We start from the raw sequence: 20,105 nt of genomic DNA on the forward strand, positions 1-20,105 counted from the left end.
ACACGCGCACACAAAAAAAAACAGAGATCACTAATCTGCATGTGATTCAGCACCAGCCCAGTGTGACTGTTGCGTTACAACCAAACAAAAATAAGCATTTCCTTCCAACAACAACAAGAGTATATGCCGAATAATAACAACCACTTTGCCTGTATAGCACTTTTCAAAACACAGAGTTACAAACTGCTTCACAGTTTGAATAAAAACTGTCTCAGTAGCTCTGATATATAAGCAGGGGCTTGTCTATTTAGCGCTTTAAATGTTAATAATAGGGTTCATGAATTCTAGTTAATTGGAACCCTTAAATTTTGCAGTGACTGATTTACCTTTAGGTATTTGACCAGCTCTCCTCCTGACGCCTGGGCGCCTGATGCAATGGTTTGACAGTAATGGAAAAAATTGTGCAAATGCTGATCCTGAAAGACAAAGCGAAACAAAACCTTTGTTGCTATGAAGAGCACAAACCGAGAACACAAAAGAAATAACACACTGGTAGGGTGCAGACGAAACAGGGGCGGAAAACTAACCTGAGTGTAGACAGTGGACACAAGGTGGGTGGAAACTTTGAATAACGGTTTTCCTCCATCCACCCATTTCACTTCAGGGCCCAAATGCTGTAAAATGAGAAAAAGAAAAAGCATGTTTCTGTCACTACCTCCATAGACATGGATGCCACCAACGGGTGAGTTACTGTCTCTCAAAGCTAACTCCCAAGACCACAACCTGTTCTGAACTGAGTCAAACTTCTGTTAGAGATTTTGGGGAAGAAGTGGCTTAATATATTTTAAAAAGATCTCTCAGCTCTCTCTCCAGCTATATGGAGCTCTCTCAGTCATATCATCAATCATATCATAAAGTGAATGAGAACATACGTAGAGGGACACTTGAGAACTCCTATTCAGTGTCTAAAAGGTGTTTGTTAAGTGGGTTAGCAGCACTAAGCAACTGTCTGACATGCAATCTGGACAGAGCATATCCTACTCAGCAGTTTCATATTTGTGCTATGTATAACCTCAATCGGTTTTCATCAGCACTTTCATGGCTAGTAGTGCACTGCACCTTGCTGGCACCCTCCTGACAGCTGAGGTATCCGGCAGGTAGGTTGGCGGCAACCGGGATCTGACTCTCATTCATGATCACCCGACCGTCCTTCAGCAACGGGAGCCAGGCGTAACCAACTGAGAGCAGAGACAGAGTAGGACGTCATCAAATAAGAGCTTTGCATATCTGTGCCGAGAGTGTTATTTTTAATCATGGTGCCTTACCTTGCATCTCAACCTGCTCTCTCTTTTTGGTGCTGGCCTTGCTGTTGCTATCGCAGCTGACGTGATAGAAGGTGAAGAGAAGATGATGCTTCTCGTGGAGCTGGGTTGGCAACTCAATCTTAAACTGAAGCAGAGGAGCACAAATAAACACACTGTCGTGCATTAATGTTTAGAACTTACAATGATTTTTTTTTTCTTTTAAAGGTTAGGTAGAGTGTGCTTACTTCATCGTAGAATTCAGGATTTTGCTGGTGATGTAACACGGAGGCAAAGGCATTTTTGGTAAACAAGGGTCCTCCAGGCCGGCCGTAGATGCACTGAGAAACAACAACAATAGCCCATTAACTCTCGGACTGATAGGATTATCCTCGGGGGATTTTTCCGCATATTTTCCTGCATGCATTTTACCTTAAGTGCAACAGCCTCTTCCTCATCCGAGTCCCTGAACTCGATGCAGACAGCTATGTTTCTAGCCTTAGGGCAAACACAAACGGCAAATCTGAAATAAACTGGCTGGAAATTTGCGAGAAACCTTCACAGAGGCAAAACATGTAATATACCTGCGTTCCTACATCAATAAACCAACAAAATAACAGCGCAGAATAAATGAAATACCTTCGCAAATGACTTTTGGCTGTCGTATTTCAAGTGCTTCGGGTAGACATAGAGGTGATTGTTGTAGATGGTGAAAGGCTGAGAACATTTGGCAATGCACGGCACAAACTCCTCCACTTCAAAGAAGATGTTGCTCTTCTCGCTGACATCAAACTGCTTCACAGGGATGTAGGATGAGGTAACACAATCTATAAGAGAGAAACAGGAAAGAGAGAGGGAGAACAAATATACAGCCTGCAGACAATGTAACCTGTCTAGTCTGAGCAGAAGCAGTTCTCATCTCTTATATTGGCTTCATAGGGTGAGTTTAGAGGGCTTACTTGACAAGTCTGGGGCTACGTTGTCAATGGTAACATCGAGGTTTCCTAGGATTACAGGCAGCTTGGCCATCTTCTCTGGCCTGAGGAAAGGAAAATAAACTCAAGTTAAGCCTTTGCTATCGTTTACCACAGGCTGAATAAGAAACAGGCGGCTGACGTCGAGAAATTCGATGAGCCGTATGTGAACACGTTAACACTTCTGAGCAACGATCTGATTTTTTATATACTAATAGTCCAGCATTTTGCCAAAACCCAACCTATAGGCTCATATTTTCCTTACAGAGCACCTGCAAACTATTCATACAGTTTATATTAGAGTGGAGAAACATTACTAACTTCCTGAAATCAGCCAGCAGCTTGAGCATATCGTCGTTGGACAGTTTGTTGCTGTCTTGTCTGTATAGAGCGGAGAAGCGAGCAGTTTTGTCAAGAGTCCCTGAAGCATCTTTGAACAAATGTCTGCAAGAAAAAAAGAAAAGTCAGAGGCATCTAAATTCCTTTTTATCGATTATTATATTTGAACAAAGGAGACCTGATAGCTTGCTGGACTACACTAGACTTCACAATATTTGTTCATTTCTTTATTTATTCAGGTTTTGGAGTAAATGTTGAGTGTATAATATGTCACGAGACCACAAATCAAAGAAATCATCATCACTAGAGCCCAGGGAAACAGTTTCACAATGAGTATTAAAAGCGCACCCAAAATTTAAGCATACATTGATATAAAAAAGAGAAAACCTTCAGGAATAGTTCACTTTAAACATCAAATTACATGTTTTTCTCTGCCCTGTAGTGACTTTCATCTTTCTAGATCATGTTAGTGCATGTTGTCCAGTTTTAAAGATAATGTTTGTAGAGGTTTCCCTTGCCCACATGACTCACCTACCGCAGGGCTATGCAGAAGAAAGCATCTATCCACCTGTGACAATGCTTGTAACAGGATGCTAACATTAATGACACGTATGCTTGGGTACGCTGAAGGCCACCAGATGGCGATAGCTCTGGATGCAAAAAGACCTGGGCTCCTATATAAGACTATGGGAAAACACCTTTCAGTCTTGACCTCAGTCAATGCTTTCCTGCTAATTTTATGGGCTCAAACATTAAGTCTGTTTGAACTTGATTTGTTGAAGTAGAGCAATTAATTCTTAATGCTTAATTCTTTCTCTGTGACGGTTTAATCGCAGCAATGTTTGGTGACATTTGGGATTTAAAATCACTATAAAATCACTTCCTTAAGCACTTGTGGAGTTGGTTTATGTCCGTTTGAATTGTGGTCTTGATGTAAAACTCACAGAGATAGCATGCAGATGTATTTAAGGAGGAAAAGTACCTTGCTCCCCAGGCAAAAGGCATCCTGTACTGGCCTAACCGGTTGCATGCCAGCTTGGCGTTTTTCAGGACCTTCTGTGCCACCTGGTGCAAAACAGAAACACGCTTGAGCTTCGACACAAACACGCACAAGCTGGACCTCGTCTCTTACAGTAACTGTAACAATATTCAGCAAGCTGCCAATCTCAACCAGAGTACGCACACATTTGAGAAAACAAACACACGCACACAGTCCTTCGACCAACATGCTGGACTGAATCACATTACTACCCACTGTTCTGCCCTCGGGGTGTGCACCTACTTTGTAGAGCCAAAGTCAATGCTTTTGTTGAGTTTCTGCGCAACTGGTCAGCGATTGCAAACTGGGAAGATTATCTTTGCATAATGTGGAATAATTTGGTGGAATCTGCTGATTCTAGAGGAACACGGGGTCAGTACCTTGGTGGAGTCTGAACTCTTCATGTATGGCTCGGCACAGTGGTTGATACCCCCCTGAAGCACCTTCTCTATGCGGGCCACCAGGAAGATATCTGGGTGTGGGCATGTTACCGAAAACACTCCCTATGAATCGAAATGTTAGAACAGATTTGAATATGTATTGGTAGATTTCCCCAGTGCAGTCATTAAGATGAAGAAAAACAAGAATCAGTGTTTTTCAAGTATTTATTTACCTGTCTGGGATACTGCATGGCTGCTTCTGGCATCCCGTGGATCAACCGCTGGCTGTCGGGTCGGCCATCGCCTCCCCCGTTCATATACTGACTGCTGTTATTGGGCATCATGCCCCTGACAGAGGGGTGGTTTAGGTCAACGTGGAAATCAGAGGAGATTTTTCTGCCATTCTGGATGTCAAACAGCGACAGGGTGATGTAGAATGGCTCCACCTGGAGAAAGAGCACAGTCCTGCCAATCAGACTAAAGTACTATGCACATGTGTTAGGTATGCTGTGATGTCTTTGGGCTGCTATGATGGCTCCTTTCATCTTGTACTACACTAAGATATCAAAGTATGACTTGGATAAAAGATACTTTAAAGGATAAAGTATGATGTTGATAAAAAAAAAGCAGTGTATTTGTCCTTTATTGTGCCTACAGGCCACATAAAATGCTCCCAAGAGCCACAGCTAACAATAACTAATTTTACTGAACTTAATGTGATGTGCACTGGTGTAGTGTAGATAAAAATAAAGAGTATTAAATAATAAAAGCATAAATATAACTAATTACATTGTAGTATTTCAGTGGATCCAGTGTCACGTGACTTTACAGTACATATAAATATATTTGACCACTGGCATCAGAGAAAAAGCTGGACTGATGGACACGTGTCTCACGGACAGCTAACAGCTATTGCTGTAAAATTTCAGTGGAGGGAGCTGCGTGAACGCACTTCGAAGCATTTGCTCTGCGTGCGCGTGGACCATGTTGAAGTTTTAATAGACAGTTTCTGCTGGGAGGGACAGCAGGACAGCAGACTTCATTACGCAAATTGTTTGCCATTTCTGAGCCTGGAGGCTGGTTGCTATGCCAACGGGAGTCGTTCACCAGCTCAAATAATAAGACAAGTCCATCCGGCCTGCTGTAACAAACCCATCTCATCCATCCTTAGTCAGGCAGATAATGATATTTCTGTTATTTAAGGCCTGATGCGGAAAGAAAAAGAAAAAGAGATCCAGCTTACGTTTGTTGTTGGCCCTTCCTCGTTCTCGGCCACGCAGCTTTGCAAATTAAACGAGAGGTCGTTGCAGTTCACCAGCACACGCTTGCCAAACTTCTCCTCAAACTGCTTCACGTCTGGCTCTATTCCTGAGAAATCGAGTTTCTAAAGATAGTTCAAAAGACGGTATGGCATTAAACTGGGTCGGGTGTTATCACCAAATGGGACAAAGTGAACATTAGTGCGCCTTAATTTACCTGTGTGTCCGGATCCAGCGTGAACAGCTTCAGCCTGGTTTCATTCTTCATCCTAGACTCTATATCTCTTGTGCTCTGCGGAGAAGGAAAGCATTTCCTAAACTGAACCGCAAACTGTCTGAAACAGTGGAAGCGCTGGCCGGGAGATTCACGGCGAGTTGTTGTTTTTATTAGTAGAACATTTGTCATTCGCACCGATCTGGAAGTCAGGCTCCATATTTTACAGGCCGATTGTGCTGTGCAGACGGGGGTGAGAGTCAGGTGGTACCAGCACACATTTCCCTGGAGCACACTCTATCCTGTCAAACTGTTTTCCACCCAACTGTTACCACCAGTTTCCATGCACATATGGCTTTACTATTACGTACCACTCATCACAATAACAGCAAGAAGAGCTTTTAAAAAAAAACAAAACAAAAAAACCACCATAAATATCGGAAAAATATTTGCAGCCTGCAAGTCGTCAGACAGTTTCCCCGTTAAATACCAGAGAGGATTCTATCCTCAAAAATCATCAAAGCTCCTAATGCTTTTCTCCCTGCTGGGTCTCTTGGATTGGATATTGCTGACTGTATGCATTCTGTATATATTCTGGGCAAAACGCGCTCTTAAAGGAAAAATCATATTAGATATAATCCTGAGAAGGCCAATAGGAGGGAGGGGTCCAGTGATTCAAATGAATCACTGGGAAATTGGCTGTGTCACCCTCAACATTTAAATCTAAATTTAAGACGCATGTTTGTAGCAAGGATGGTTCCTTCTGTGCCTTCTTGCTCCTTCAGTGAGGACAGGAGATTGCATGCACATCCAACAGAGAAAGTAGGACCTACCTGAAAGCTGTCCATACTGCCAGAGGAGCTGTCTGACTTTCCAAGATCATCATCTGTCAGAAAATACAAGAAACAATGGGTGTGGGGAAAATATGTAAACCTTAAGAAAAACCACCTAGGGTTGTAAAACCTCTTTAATCACTCACTGACACGTGAAAGTTCGGTAAACAGTAATTCAGCTGTGCAGGAATCACCCGGGACTGAGATGGGGATACTGCAGGTCTCAGTGGCATATTTAAAAGAAAGCTTCCAGATCTTTTCAAGCGCAATAGCGCTTTTATTCTTTCCCCTCTCTCATGCACAGGATGATTAATACAAGCAGAGGAATTAGAAAGATTAGCGGAGTGTTTTATGCAGAGGCATTCAGCCTCTCTGCTTCACGGCTAAGCCTCCTGTGAGACAGGAGGTGAGTATTAAAAGCCTGGGTGGTCTGGTATCACATCTCCACATACTACATGCACACGGCCAGGGGAAAAAAAGTGAGATTAAGTGAGAAGGTCGCCCTTATTAATAACTGACTAAGCATGAAAATTCTCTTCATTAATCTGCACAATTTCACAAAACCTTTTCCCAGAATAAGGAAGCTATCTCGACAGGAATACCAACAAATAAAGACTCCCTTTCATGTGGAAGAATCCAGACAAACGCACACATACCATCGTGAATGTCTCCATTTCTCTTCTCCTGCATGGCGATTTCAAAGCTACTGTGCAAGATCTTATTGAGCGTGTTGATCCATTCCTCCATCTCCGCCTCGCTGTCTGCAGCTAGCAGGTAGGTGCTCTTATCCTGCATCTTAAGCTCGAAAGCAAACCTTCGAACCTTGTTGTTCTGCAGAGACGGCATGGTGGGGGATAAAAAGGAAGGAAAGAGTTGTAGACAGTGCAGATAAAAACTTATTGAACATTGCAAAACAAGCGTTCAATCATTAGTTATTATTAATCTCTGGCTCTCTTCCACAGTGTGTTTTGTGTCCTGTCTTCCTCGCCTCACCCCCATCTGTCGTAGCAGATGGCTCCCCCTCTTTGAGCCTCACTCTGCTGGAGGTATCTTCCTGTTAAATGGGAGTTTTTCCCTCCCACTGTCACCGAATGCTTGCTCATGAGGGGTCATTTGATTGTTGGGGTTTTCTCTGTATTATGATAGAGTCTCTACCATGTAACATAAACCACCTTGAGACTACTGTTGCGACTTTGAGCTATATAAATAAAAATGTATTAAACTGAATTTAAATTATAACGATAGAAAAATAAAAGACCTGTTATTACTGAATAGATTGGATCAGTGGAATCTCATACAGACAGACTGAGTTTAATTTTTCACTTTTAAACATCAAACATCCAGTAGTGAACATAGTGAACATGGCAGAAGGGATGTTTCACCCCCCTCTCTGAAGAGAACACGGCCCCATGAGGCAGTAGTTGCTCTTATTCCACCATCACCCTCACTTCATTGTAATCTACGGTTAAAACCTTCAAAAATAAAGACCTGGTATATATTTGAATATTGAGTCCAAGTTTGGTAAACATGTAAGCATCGAAACTCAAATTTAATTTAAATGCTGCAGTGAGCAAATGGAAGGAACGTGAGTTATGGAGGGACGAAGCATTTACATCTGGATAACAAAGCCCTTCTGCCAGTGATGACCTCAAAACAGCCACGAAGGCTGATGCCACTGCCTCATTTGGGCTTTCGTGTTATTCTATTAAAGCCCATTCAGAACCAATGAGGGCTGACTGAGCTGCAGTTTGTCTATGACTCAGTGACTCTGAGGTCTGATGCTTATTAGGGTACTTTAATAAACGACTCCAGAAGAATTTGTTTTAGAGAAATAGAGGAGCCATTTTATTATTGTCAACAGTCACTGGATTGTGTTATGGTGGTTATCTCTGCAGCTTTCCTGCAATGTAGTGGGAGTGACTGGGAGGGAGAGACAATATCTGCAGACTAGCTGAGTAAACACAGAGAGGGGTGTTTGGGACAGAAATAAAACCAGAGTCCTGATAAAGAGACTTAACCAGTGTCATCACCTGAGGTCGGAGACTCAACTCAGGGAAACTGACTCGACGGTCCTTAAAATGATTCTGTATCCTTACTTTAAAGAGTAAGAAAGAAGAGAGCAGAAAGGAAAACTTTTGGAAAACTGAGTTATAGAACACTTAACATTTTTTAGCTGTTTGTTATTACAAAGAGAGTGCTGGTCAGTTGATATATGACAAATGCAGTGTGTGTTTGACTGTATGTTGGCGTCTTTACAAAGTGGAGGACCAGCTTGAGGCTCAGCTTGAAGCCTCTTTAGCATCTCTAAGCTGCAGCGTTAAAAACAACTGCAGTTATACTCATGGAGCAACTTCATCTGGGCCAGCTTAAATCATTAAACAAGGAAAAGCAGTTTAGCTTTAATATTCATTAAAGTGGACCTATTGTAGTCATTATTTCTGGTCATACTTGGCCTTGAAGCCCCTCAGTTCATCCAATGTGTGGGGAAAAAAAAACACCCTTTTAGCTCCTCTCTAAGTCTCCACTCACCTAAGCCAGTTTTCTTCTGATTGGCTAACACTCGCGAACAGAAGACCGCAAAATAACCGCAGTACTTAAATCACTCCCGTAAGACGCATAAGGAAAAAGGATCAAATTAAATGTTCTTTATCACTGATTTATAATCTGGTCCCATTATATCTCAGCTCTTGAGACCAGTTTGGAGTAGTCCACATCAACAACACTGAGTGTGTTGGATTTGTCGCTGAGCTTTTTAGTCACACAATGATTTTTAAAAAATAGTCTCAAATGGTTTTTCTTTTTAATTACTGAGATTCTCTGTTAAAAATGAGCTCAGAAAGCTGGCAGTGAAGCTGCTGGACTGAGCCAGGAGCTGCAATTATATGAGCAGGGGTCTTTGGTTGAAAACTGGGCGACGTGGAGGTTCAGCAAACCCGAGGAATGGCACAGCCGCTATAACCCACACACATCTTGAAGCATTCAAATATCCTGCACACTCCCCTCAGCTTACACTTGAGGTAACCCAGCCAGCTGGGTGCCTCAGAGGTAAAAAAACAGGTTCTTTCCATCTGTTCACGCTGTAGATAGATGATAATGCATCCAGTGAGCGTTGGCCTACATTCAGCTGTTAGCACGTGGCATTGATTGTGAGGCTCGGGGAAAGTGCTTAGAATCGAGACCTCAGCATTCACCTTGTTTCAACAGCTGACAGTCAGCAGAAAAACACGACCTTGGGGTAGAGCGAGCTCAGGTTTCATAGAAGTGGAGAAGAGAAGCTCTCACGGGCTCACTTTTCAGCAGCAGCGCATCACTGTTAGAATAATTTCAGTTCAAATTTTGCCTGTTACAGATAGTGATTCATCCCGAATGCTGAGAAATAAATTTATACAGAAAACAACTGGAAAGAGGAAATCGTTATAATACCGGTTCATTCTGGGTAAACTGCGTTTTCCCCCAGGGGCCACACTACCACATGTGCAGACAGGGATATCCCGTTTGGCAAAGCATGCAGGTCATCTTGGGTCAATGAGGTTTAGCAATCACTGCCTTAATGTACCTGAATCACACCCATACAGGAGTCCAAGAAAATAGTTCCTTTGGGCTCTTTGGAGATCTTCTCATCCTTGTAGAAGTTTAAGTTATAAGAACCATCTCCAAGTTGAGTCAGGTGGAAATATCTCCTCTTGAATGACTGAAAAAGAAGAAAGACAGGAAATAAGAATTATTTGTATTTGCAAAAAGATAACTAAAACAGGTTAAACTGAACAGCGAGTGGTCATATGAAGGGGAAAAAACATGGAATAGTAAAATGAGGAGAACTTTCCAAAATGTGAAATAAACAACAAAGATGGCGTCATGTGCTCATTTGGTTCAAAACATTTTGGGTGCCATGATATAAAACAAAGAAAAGAAACAGACCCCAACATTTGAAAAACTGGAACTAGTAAATGTTAAAAAATTTGCACAAAATCGATTACTTGGGTTGAAAAAAATAAAAATAAATCATACAGTCAATTAATGTGGTCTTTATTGCCACCTTACCCTCATGGTGACACTGATAGCACTGTTCATGTTTCCTTTATACAGCCAGCCCTGTTTAGTGATTCCACCTTTCTGGGAGCCTAAGGAGGCTGTGTCCTGCAGGAGACAAGGACACAAGATCAGACAATTACATAACACCAAAAGGATAATGCATACATCTTAACCAGCCATATAGATTTAAAATCTAGTCGTCTTCATAGCATATGCACAAATGTGCCAATTCAGGAATTAAATCATTTCACTTTTCTTTTTGTGTGTGTGGTTGAAACAAGCTGCAGTAAATAAACATGGAGACAACGTGCTCCAAACACACACACACACATCATGTATACATTTCAAAACAATGTCTGATTTTATCTAAAGAAAAGTTTGTGCGACTTTATTTGGACATTTTTGCGGTGAAGCGGCATACAATAATATGTCACCAATTGCCCCACCCTGCCAAAGCTCTGTCTTGCTGTGCAGAAAGTCTTTGATCTTGTGGTCTGAGATGACACAGATCCCGGCACTATGTAGGACTTTCTCAGTCCAAACAACCAAGGCAGAAGAACATAAAACAAACTATGACTGTTAAACTAAATAAATATATCTCAGCTTTCATAGCAGATCTGTGACACATGGGCCCAGTCATCTCAAACGTTCACGGAGGTTTGTATGAGATCACGCCTTTCACACAAACACCGCTCTCGTGATCTGTAAAAATAAACTAATTAGGGGAATAATGATGAAAGAGGAGATACGGCGGTCAAACTCTATAGTTTGGTCCAGGTTTATATCAGCCTTACATATCATTTGCAGATACACTTTCCAAATTTGAAAGAGTACAATGAGAAGAGCGAATGGGCTTTCAAGATGTTATCATTTGAGTCCGGCTTCTTCTCTCAGCCCAATAAAGCAAAAAGGATTTGCTTTATTGGGCGTTGGCAGGAATTATAATATTTTCAGTGTGGAAGTTTGTGAAGTGAGCTGAAAAGCACCTGGAAAGGTTCAGAGTCCCATTTCCACTAGTCAGTGTCTAGACAACATTTGCAGGTCTGCAGAGAAGCAGAAAAGTCTCTGAGTTTAGGATCTCAGAACTCTCTTTGCCTGAGAAAACTTTGTCAAGGACATGATTTAAAAAAAAAAACCCAACTCAAAAGGCCACACTAAAAATCTACAGTCAGACAAAGTGCAGATAAACCACATTACACAGCTGATAGTGAATGCGGTCTCAATGTACGGTTAGAACAGGCACGAAGATTTCTTTCGGGAAATTTACAGGAAGGCTTTATATCCTTTTCTCTCATCTACACGAGGAAATTCCCCATTTAAAAATATTCTGTAGTGTGGGTCGTGAAGGATGAGCCTTTCTATTGTGTTGAAGTCTTTCCAATCCTCCTTTCCCAGATTTTACTCTCTGGGGACTTGCACTTCTTTCAATCAAAGCTCCTTTTATTTAAAAGGGAAAATACATTGTGCAGCGCTGAGTTCTAGAAATCTTTCTAAAGATCATGTATTATATTTCAGCTCCTATACTCTCTTGCCTATAGGAGGCACAGTTTGACATATTGTGCACAAAGGGCAGGTCAGGATCTTCATCATACATCCTATGAAGCGGTGTGACCTTAACAATTGTATCTGTAACAGCTCCGCATTATCTTTAAGGCTTTGAAGACTCCCAACAAATCTGAGTGTCTGTCAGGTGACTTATGAGCCTCCTTGTTGTGAATTCCTCCCAGTCATTCCAAAGACAACAAGCACTTGTTTAATCTGTACAAGACTGCACACCCACTCTGTCATACATGAATTAGCAGAGGATAAAAAGGTCCAAATGTTGCACTGGAGCCCTTAAATTTCAATGTGAAACAAAATACATGGTGCACGTGCAACGCTGTAATTACTGTTAACTCACCTATTAGACACAAAAATGCCTTTTATCGCCGTACAATAAAAACATGAAAGGCGTAAGTGGGGATAAGTGAAATTTAACAGTGCACAACATTTTTGAGGGTGAGGTTCGTGTCATCAAGAGGAATCAAGAAACTCAACTGTGCGAAAAACTAAAAACTAACATGAACTAACATGAACTCTTATTTACAGGAACAGTTCACACCCAAATTAAACGCTGGGATTTCTCCCCCTCTCTCTGGCACGCAGTGCCATTTATCCATCTAGTTTTTTTCCCCTGTCAGTTGCCAAGTTTCACAAGGAATTGAAGGACTATGTTAAATATAATAGAACTAAATGACAACTAAACTCAGCTTTTTCAAAATCACGATCCAGTTAATCAAAAAGTCCACAAACTTTGTTAAAAGTTCCTGAGCTATTTTATCTCTTTTTATTGCAACCTTGTTACTGTGCAGGAGGAAACCTGAATCTATCAACAGACTTTCACTAGTGGCATTACAAACATTAATGGAGCTCTGTTCTGCACATTGACACACTGGATGTAATTTGGTATCAAACACACGTTTTATTTTTTCATTTTTTTTTTTTTAAAGGTACCTTGCTAGTACTGGGTTCGATCCTCTGTTACCTTCAGAGTTGCCTTAATTCTTCATGGGATAGATTCAATAATGTTCCCTGAGAACTAGTCCATGTTTACATGATAGCATCACATAGTTACTGGATGCACATCCATGATGCTCTGTTGGATTGTGATCGTTTGACTGCGGAGGCCGTTTGAATACAGTCAACTCGTTGTCATCTTCAAGAAACTAGTTTGAGAAGATTTGAGCTTTGTGTCATGCTGGAAGCGGCCATCAGAACATGGATACTACGTGTTCTATGTGGCAAAATGGATCCATGCTTTCATGTTTCAAATTCTGATCCCACCTTCCAAACGTTGCAGCAGAAACTGAGACCACTCTCCTGTGACCCACAGAATTTCTGCACACTGAATATTTTCTTTTTTCTGACCATTCTCTTAAAAATCCCAGCATATCAGCATTTTCTGAAATATTCTGAAAACTGAATTTCTGTCTGGTACCAAAAACTATGCCACCTTCAAACTCACTTAAGTCACCTTTCTGCTCTTATTCCAAAGCTTGGATTAAACTTCAATAAGTCATTTGGAGCATCTTTACATTCCTAAATGGTCATGTGATGTCATACGATTGGCTGAATAGATATCTGCATTAATGAGCAATTGAACAGGTGTATCTAATAAAGTGGCTAAAACTCCTCATAACAATGTTTGTGCATTATTTATGAATAAAAGAAAAAAACATCCATTCATAAATGTTTCTAAGTTTTAAGTGCTGTTTTGGTCTTTTGATGGTTAAATAAGCACAATCAGGGAGAGGTCAAATATACACATTTGATTTTTTCACTTTGAAAGTGTCCCTAAGTTACAGTACGTGAAACTTTAGGCACCCTAGAAACTAAAAATAAGCAATGGGTGTTTCTTCACACCGTCCATATCTTCTGACAAAGAACTCACCTCATCTTTGTCGACATCTTCATCCACTTCAAATACATGGACAGCCAATTTATCAGGCCTGGACACTTTACTGGAAAAACCCAAATACAGTGTAAGTGTAATAGCTCAAGGGGAGATATGTCAAGTGAATCTATTCATCACAACAACAAAAGCCTGCAGGTTTTTCATACACACACAGAGCACTATAGACAGCTTACGATGGCTCTTTCATGGCTTTGCTAATCTATCCAGCATGTGTGACTGAAGCGGTTTGGTGAGATCATTCAAATTTTTTTCTTCCCTATTTTTTATAATAAGTCATTTTACATTTTGAGGCTTTCTCAAGAGGAGCACAAACGACTTTTCGGCTCCTCATGGAAACACAACGCACACACAGCTTGCTGGAAAATGAGCAGGTGCCAAAAGGTGAGAATCACCATCTAAAAATACTGTTAATTTTTTAAACTGGCGACCGACGTCACGATGCATTGTTTCAACTTCCCCAGATTCAGTAAAGTGACAGAACATTTGGCAGCAGTTGTACCAACAAGGTCACTGTCAGCTCATTTTCTAACACGCTGGTTATAAAATAAGGATTCTTTACGGGAGAAGCTGGAGGTGATGACACAATCTCTAAACAATGAGGGTGGTTTCCACACTGGTTGCGTTCAGAAATTGCTCAATGCACTAGGAAAAGGAAACAGTCTTTTAAATGTGTGCAACAGTTATTTGTATGCTGTGTTTCCTTCTAATTAAGTCACGCAAGTTGTCAGACACAGAAAACTGAATAGGCGACAGCTTGCGTGTGTGATCGGGCTAAAACAAACAAAACTGTGTGACTGCAGGATTTAGCTTTAAACCAGCTGTATAGCATAGCAGTTCTTAACCCCTCATAACAATGTGACGGCACCTCTATAACCACACTGTAGTGCTGAGTCGAGGATTTTTTAACTATAGACTTACTTTGGAAGCTGTCGGAAGTCCCCTGAATAGTCCTCATACTTGTAGTTGACCACATGCCAGTCTGACTTGTAGGTCTTAATGCACTGAGGAGACAACAGAAATTAATTACAGACCACTGTAGCACTGCATTGACACAGTGAGGTAGCAATTCAGGGCTATGTGAAGGCTGGAACTGGGTGTCATTCAGTCCCCTCTAAATGTGTTTCCATTTTCTCATCTCAACATGCTACATGAAGCTAATATACCACTAGGATCATCACTTTGATAAAGCTGAAGAAACTGTCGAACCATCTGATGAGAATTTGAGGCTTAGGATGTGAGTCCGTTTAGTCCGAATTGCTGGTGAGATGGTTAACAGATTTAGAAAGCCCTGCTCTTACTTAGTTCAGTGCTGCACGATTTCAGTAGCTTAGTGACAAATAGATGCTTCACAAAGATGTTTGACAGTGTCTTCTTTTCAAAAAGTCTTTCATAAGTTCCAGTAGACAACTCACTAACATACACATTAGGACAATATTTAATATTTTCAACCATTAAAGCTTCTCCTTGAGATAAAAAAAGGAGGAGTGTATGCACGGTGACTCTGCCACAATCCAACGTCCACCAACACAAATTGGGAGTGTTTCGCTGTCCTCCTTTCCTTGGATAGAAAACATCTGTTCATTGTTAGAGTCAGTCACAAGTGCAGCTCCCTGGTATCTGTTCTACAGAAACTCACGCCATTTACAAGAACTGCTCCTGCAGGGAGATGAAATGCAACCTGATCAGGAGGCGAATCGGAAACGGAGAGGCTCTCGCTGGGCTAATCTCCACAGCTGTCCTGGTGATGTCACACAGCGCTTAACCAGGTGTCAGTATCTTGACTTCAGACAAGGCGCTCTAAATGCTGACCTTTGACCTGGAGGGAGAACTGTCGGTTTTCAGCTGGTGTGTGGCTTAAAAAGCTCTGCTAGAGCTGGATGATTATGATTCATCGTTTTAATCAGCAGCAACTGTGAGTTACTGATAAGTATATTTTTAATTAATCCTGCACTACATCAATAAAATGTCACATCTGGTGAACTTCCTGTGATTTTATTTGCTTTTTGCCCTTTTGGACTTTCAAGATGCCACAGCTGACCAAAACCAGGCTGAACCACTCAACAGCAAGACATGATCAAGGCTCAGCACTGACAGTAATAACTAATGACAGGGAACAAACAGAAGCTTGATAAATTATCAAATTAGTCGAACTTAATTTCAGTGTATTGTACCATAAATAGATTTTACTGAGAAAAAAGGGCACAAATAGTCCCGATGCTTCCAATGATGATCTATAACGAGGCTCCTTGATGACTTCCTGATGCGCTATGACTTGCAACATTCATAACTGCTAATATTAGGTAATATATTTGGTAATGAGCCAAATTAGCATTACTGTAGCATAGCTCTGTGGTTTATGACTGATATAATTGACCAAGTTCTTACTAGCCTGAAGCGCTGACGCCGTTTTCAAACGTCTATCATGAAAAAGATACATATACAATCATATTAAGTGTACTTACTTACTTTGTGCACAATAGAAACATTTGTTTTGCAAATGAACTTCGGTGTGCTTTACATGTCTTTTGGACCATTACTGTCAACAGGTATGAAAGCAGTCTCTCTCAATATAATATACTAGCATATATCCATGGTACAGTACTGTTTTTACTCTGTTTGTTAATGGTTGCAAAGCTTCATAATCTGTTATCATAATATGTGAGACATAATTCAAGTTTTGTGGATATAAACGGGTCATTTTAGTCTTTTTTCAGGTGGTTGCTAGGTAACATAATGATGTCATCATGTCTGATATAAATAAGAGCCTTCAGGGGCCTGAGATGTCCTTGTGTGCCAATTTTGGTTGCTCAACTTTTGATTGTGTAAGAGTTTGGATGGAAACAGAAAGAGATTTCATGCATTATCATGTAAGATGATTTAATTGGCTCTACTTGGTCTTAGAGTCTATTCCACTATTAAATGTTGTCAGTGGTTCAGTTTTTTGGGATTATTACCCCCAATTATTTCCAATATTTGGATTCAATTATTTCACTGTGTCTTCCTGCAGGCTCTCTGTGAGTGAAAGTCCTTCAAAAAATATCTTAAAAATCAGCCCACCTCTTGGACGAACAGACTCTGGGCCTCCCTCTCTGCATTTTCAGGCACTGTGGGGTACAGGGTTCTCCCTTGCCTCCTCAAAGTTGAAATCTGCGAAAACAAAGCAAATGTTGAAATCGTCAGAAGAAATGTAACTGTGGGATTACAGCAGACCACAAAGGATGACCAAAACTGAAACTGAAAAAAAGTGTGCTTTCACTTGAAATGGTCTTGTGAAATGACCACAGGTTATCTGGGGTTCAAAGCGTGCAAGTAAGTCAGAGACACAGTGGGATGCCTGCCCACGTCATCTGACTTTTAGGCCTACTGATGGATGTGTTTAAGCCTTTCGCTAATGACTAACAGGTTGACTCTGCAGACAGGCAACACAGTAGCAAAAATAATCAAGACCCTGTAGTGTAATTAAAGTAAAAAGCCTTTTAATTTTATTTAAGCAAGACCAACACAGCCGCTTTTATCGATCACTAAGGATGCAAATTCTAGTGCTCGACAAACATCAGCATGCCAAAACGCTCAAAACGACAGCGCCAACAGGTTGATTAATGTGACTTTCATGTCACTAGATCCTTGGCAGAGATGTAAAAATTATTTTAATAACCTGTGGAGATGTAATAAAGTAGTCAATCGACTATTGTGCGTAACAACTATGTAACTTTACATTAATTCACACTGATTAGAAAAAGCATTCTTTTTGTTTTTGCTCTTGCAAAGCATCGGTGGAGTTAATCCACAAAAGCTCATTCTGAGCCAGGAAAAAAACCTGCTTTAGAGCAAGCAGTGTTGGATATGACTGAGGTTTCCAAAAATGAGTTTCCCAGTTGTTATAAGAATCTGAAGCTGGAGTCCTGGGTATACAGTATTCACATTGGTTTACTGTATGATTTCTGTTCATCTGGACGTAGCGTCGTCCGCTACGTCCAGATGAACAGAATCAACTTCTGGAGATTTACTTTCCTGGATGATTGAGAATGCGTCAAGATACTGTATGCTTTCTTTTTAGTAGCTTTATGGCCTTCAAAGAATATGCACCTCAAAGATCTGAAATCAGATTCACCTGATTTCATTAAAATGAAGCTACACAATGTGATAATAAGTCAAATGTGGTGTTTCGCAGTTACGGGATAAAAGAAGTTGTTTCACAAAAGCTTGTTTTTCTAGATATCTGGAATGACCCCAAGACAAATACTAAAACTGCTGTCTTTGCCTCCCCTGTTGCCCTCTATAAACTTGCATGTGGTGTTAGATCCAGTCCTTACTGTGTTAATGTCAATAAATTCCCCAGCTCTTAATTGTGAACCTTAAGTCTCCCTTTTCCTGTCTGCTACCCATGTTTCCTGCAGGGGAGATAATGATCTTTGCACTGAAAGCAGCAGAAATAAACAGGCATGGACGCCAGAGGCAACCAGGAAGTGGGCAAAAAGAAGCATTTAATTGGACTACAAGTTGCCACAGAGAATTATCAGATCCTCTGGTTTAAAATTCCCCAAATTGTTATGGGAGATGGACAAGTTCAATAAGACCCCATCAATATTTTATCTAAACTATCAATCTTCTTTATCCAAGCTGAGCTGGAGACAAGAACTTGACCACTTCCCAACAGCTCCGACAGACTGAAAAACAAGCAAAGCAGTGCTTTGAGCTTGTGCAAATATGTGCTTGCCTTCATGTACGCCAGGTAAAATATTTACTTAGCAAGCTGATGAACTGTACTTAACTAACACTCACTAGTAGTAAATACTAAATTATGCCAATGCTGACAGTTATGTCATTAGTTATGCAAATATTTGGTATAGACTGCGTATAATGATTGATGGACAGCAAGTCTGAAAAGTGACACCAGTCCAGTAAAGCCTTAAACCTGAATCTTTTCTAATGGCCAGTGGTAGCCAAACCTCCTTGTTGCTCAGTTTACTTGGATTTTATACCGGCCCATTGGAAAGAAGACCCTACCTCTCACTGGACTTTCATTCTGTTTAAAGTCCCCTTCAATACAACATGATGTTCATTAGATACATTTAGGAACAAATGCAACCTGTAGCTAAATTCCTCCACAGAAATGAGGAATTTGGCTGCAAATTCCTCCACTCAGGATACTGTTCATTCTGTGGAATGGTTGACAGAGAATATCATATCGAACACTGGTGTTACCATAACCTTAGGTACACGGCAAAGTAAAGAAACAAGAACAATGCTCTGATCTGCAGATTTCACAGTGAAGGGGGGCCTTAGACAAAGTGCATATATCAAATTGAGGAGAAAGGAAGACTCCTATTCTGCTAATCTTGGACAAATTTCTCCAGGAACCTCACACAGAGAGAGACCAACCCAACCCTCCCTCCACTTTGCCAGCAGTATCTTGATCAAAAGCAGATGGAGCTGATATAAACATCGCCTACCAGAAGAACAGCTCATGACTTTTGATGAGCCAGAGGGAATAAGATAAGGTAGAGACTTGATAGAGGTTTCCAATACCGGGAAACAGACAAAAACTGTATTTATACAAAAATAACTCAGAGATAGAGGAGGTCTTTCTGCCTCGACTCATGACCTGTAGAAGTGTCTTTACGCAGACTGAGATTTCTACATAACACTCACTGGTCATACACTGACACAACTCCCCCAAAACACTGAAAGCTGATTACAACCTTGCCTGAACAAGAGTCTGAACAGGCAGAAACAGATGTTAAGATCAGTCACTGAGCCTCCCGTGTTTTTTTTTTTTTTTTTAACCCCCCCTCAGTCAGAATCACCTGTCAGCCCCTGACAACGTACTGTTTGTGTGTGAAGCTGGCGTGTTATGCTCATAGCAGCAGGCTAAACGTGGATATGCATGAGAAGTCAGAGTCAAGGCTGTCCTGCCGTCACCAAGCACCCAGCTGCCAGGCCTTACAAACCGTAACAACCGCTTCTCTATCCAGAGTCAATTCCAAAGTTAGAAACACCAAGCAGACCTGGTGCTTTCATTTATATTCTAATCATTAAAACTGTGGCTATACACACCAGTGACAAGGAATTATTTAAAGGTTATTTTTCCCAGATAGACCCAAGTCCCCATTAACATCCAAACAGCAACTTTGGCAGGTTTGTGGGAAGACTGATCTCACATGCGAAGATCAACCCATGTAACTTAAATCAAGTTCTGTTTGAGCATTTGAAAAAACTGATTATTTCTAAAAGTGTTCATGTATGGTTGCAATGATTCTCCAAATCCACAGGTTGGGTCATAACTAAATCTTTAGCCAATGACTTTTAACTATTTTAATAGTGATTAGTAAGAAGTTTA

The 20,105-nt window shown here is 40.9% G+C and overlaps 1 protein-coding gene across 4 annotated transcripts in view; it reads right to left on the reverse strand.

The window, feature by feature from the left end:
• The window catches only part of LOC309690268 (dedicator of cytokinesis protein 9), a 76,516-nt gene that overhangs the window by 17,399 nt on the left and 39,012 nt on the right, over nucleotides 1–20,105 (reverse strand). For all 4 annotated transcript variants that reach the window (XM_082507249.1, XM_082507248.1, XM_082507247.1 and 1 more), the window contains exons 3-23: nucleotides 16,823–16,912; nucleotides 14,684–14,766; nucleotides 13,742–13,811; nucleotides 10,321–10,416; nucleotides 9,836–9,970; nucleotides 6,936–7,110; nucleotides 6,280–6,332; nucleotides 5,450–5,524; nucleotides 5,217–5,357; nucleotides 4,207–4,419; nucleotides 3,974–4,096; nucleotides 3,537–3,619; nucleotides 2,537–2,659; nucleotides 2,201–2,280; nucleotides 1,881–2,068; nucleotides 1,674–1,739; nucleotides 1,490–1,582; nucleotides 1,266–1,389; nucleotides 1,060–1,178; nucleotides 528–614; nucleotides 327–416 (exon numbers count right to left, since the gene is read on the reverse strand). In XM_082507249.1, the coding sequence (XP_082363375.1) occupies nucleotides 327–416; nucleotides 528–614; nucleotides 1,060–1,178; nucleotides 1,266–1,389; nucleotides 1,490–1,582; nucleotides 1,674–1,739; nucleotides 1,881–2,068; nucleotides 2,201–2,280; nucleotides 2,537–2,659; nucleotides 3,537–3,619; nucleotides 3,974–4,096; nucleotides 4,207–4,419; nucleotides 5,217–5,357; nucleotides 5,450–5,524; nucleotides 6,280–6,332; nucleotides 6,936–7,110; nucleotides 9,836–9,970; nucleotides 10,321–10,416; nucleotides 13,742–13,811; nucleotides 14,684–14,766; nucleotides 16,823–16,912 (2,307 nt within the window). The remainder of the gene's footprint in view (nucleotides 1–326; nucleotides 417–527; nucleotides 615–1,059; nucleotides 1,179–1,265; nucleotides 1,390–1,489; nucleotides 1,583–1,673; nucleotides 1,740–1,880; nucleotides 2,069–2,200; nucleotides 2,281–2,536; nucleotides 2,660–3,536; nucleotides 3,620–3,973; nucleotides 4,097–4,206; nucleotides 4,420–5,216; nucleotides 5,358–5,449; nucleotides 5,525–6,279; nucleotides 6,333–6,935; nucleotides 7,111–9,835; nucleotides 9,971–10,320; nucleotides 10,417–13,741; nucleotides 13,812–14,683; nucleotides 14,767–16,822; nucleotides 16,913–20,105) is intronic.

Source organism: Aulonocara stuartgranti (assembly GCF_965226115.1).
Source record: "Aulonocara stuartgranti genome assembly, chromosome: 16".
Classification (NCBI taxonomy): Eukaryota; Metazoa; Chordata; class Actinopteri; order Cichliformes; family Cichlidae; genus Aulonocara; species Aulonocara stuartgranti.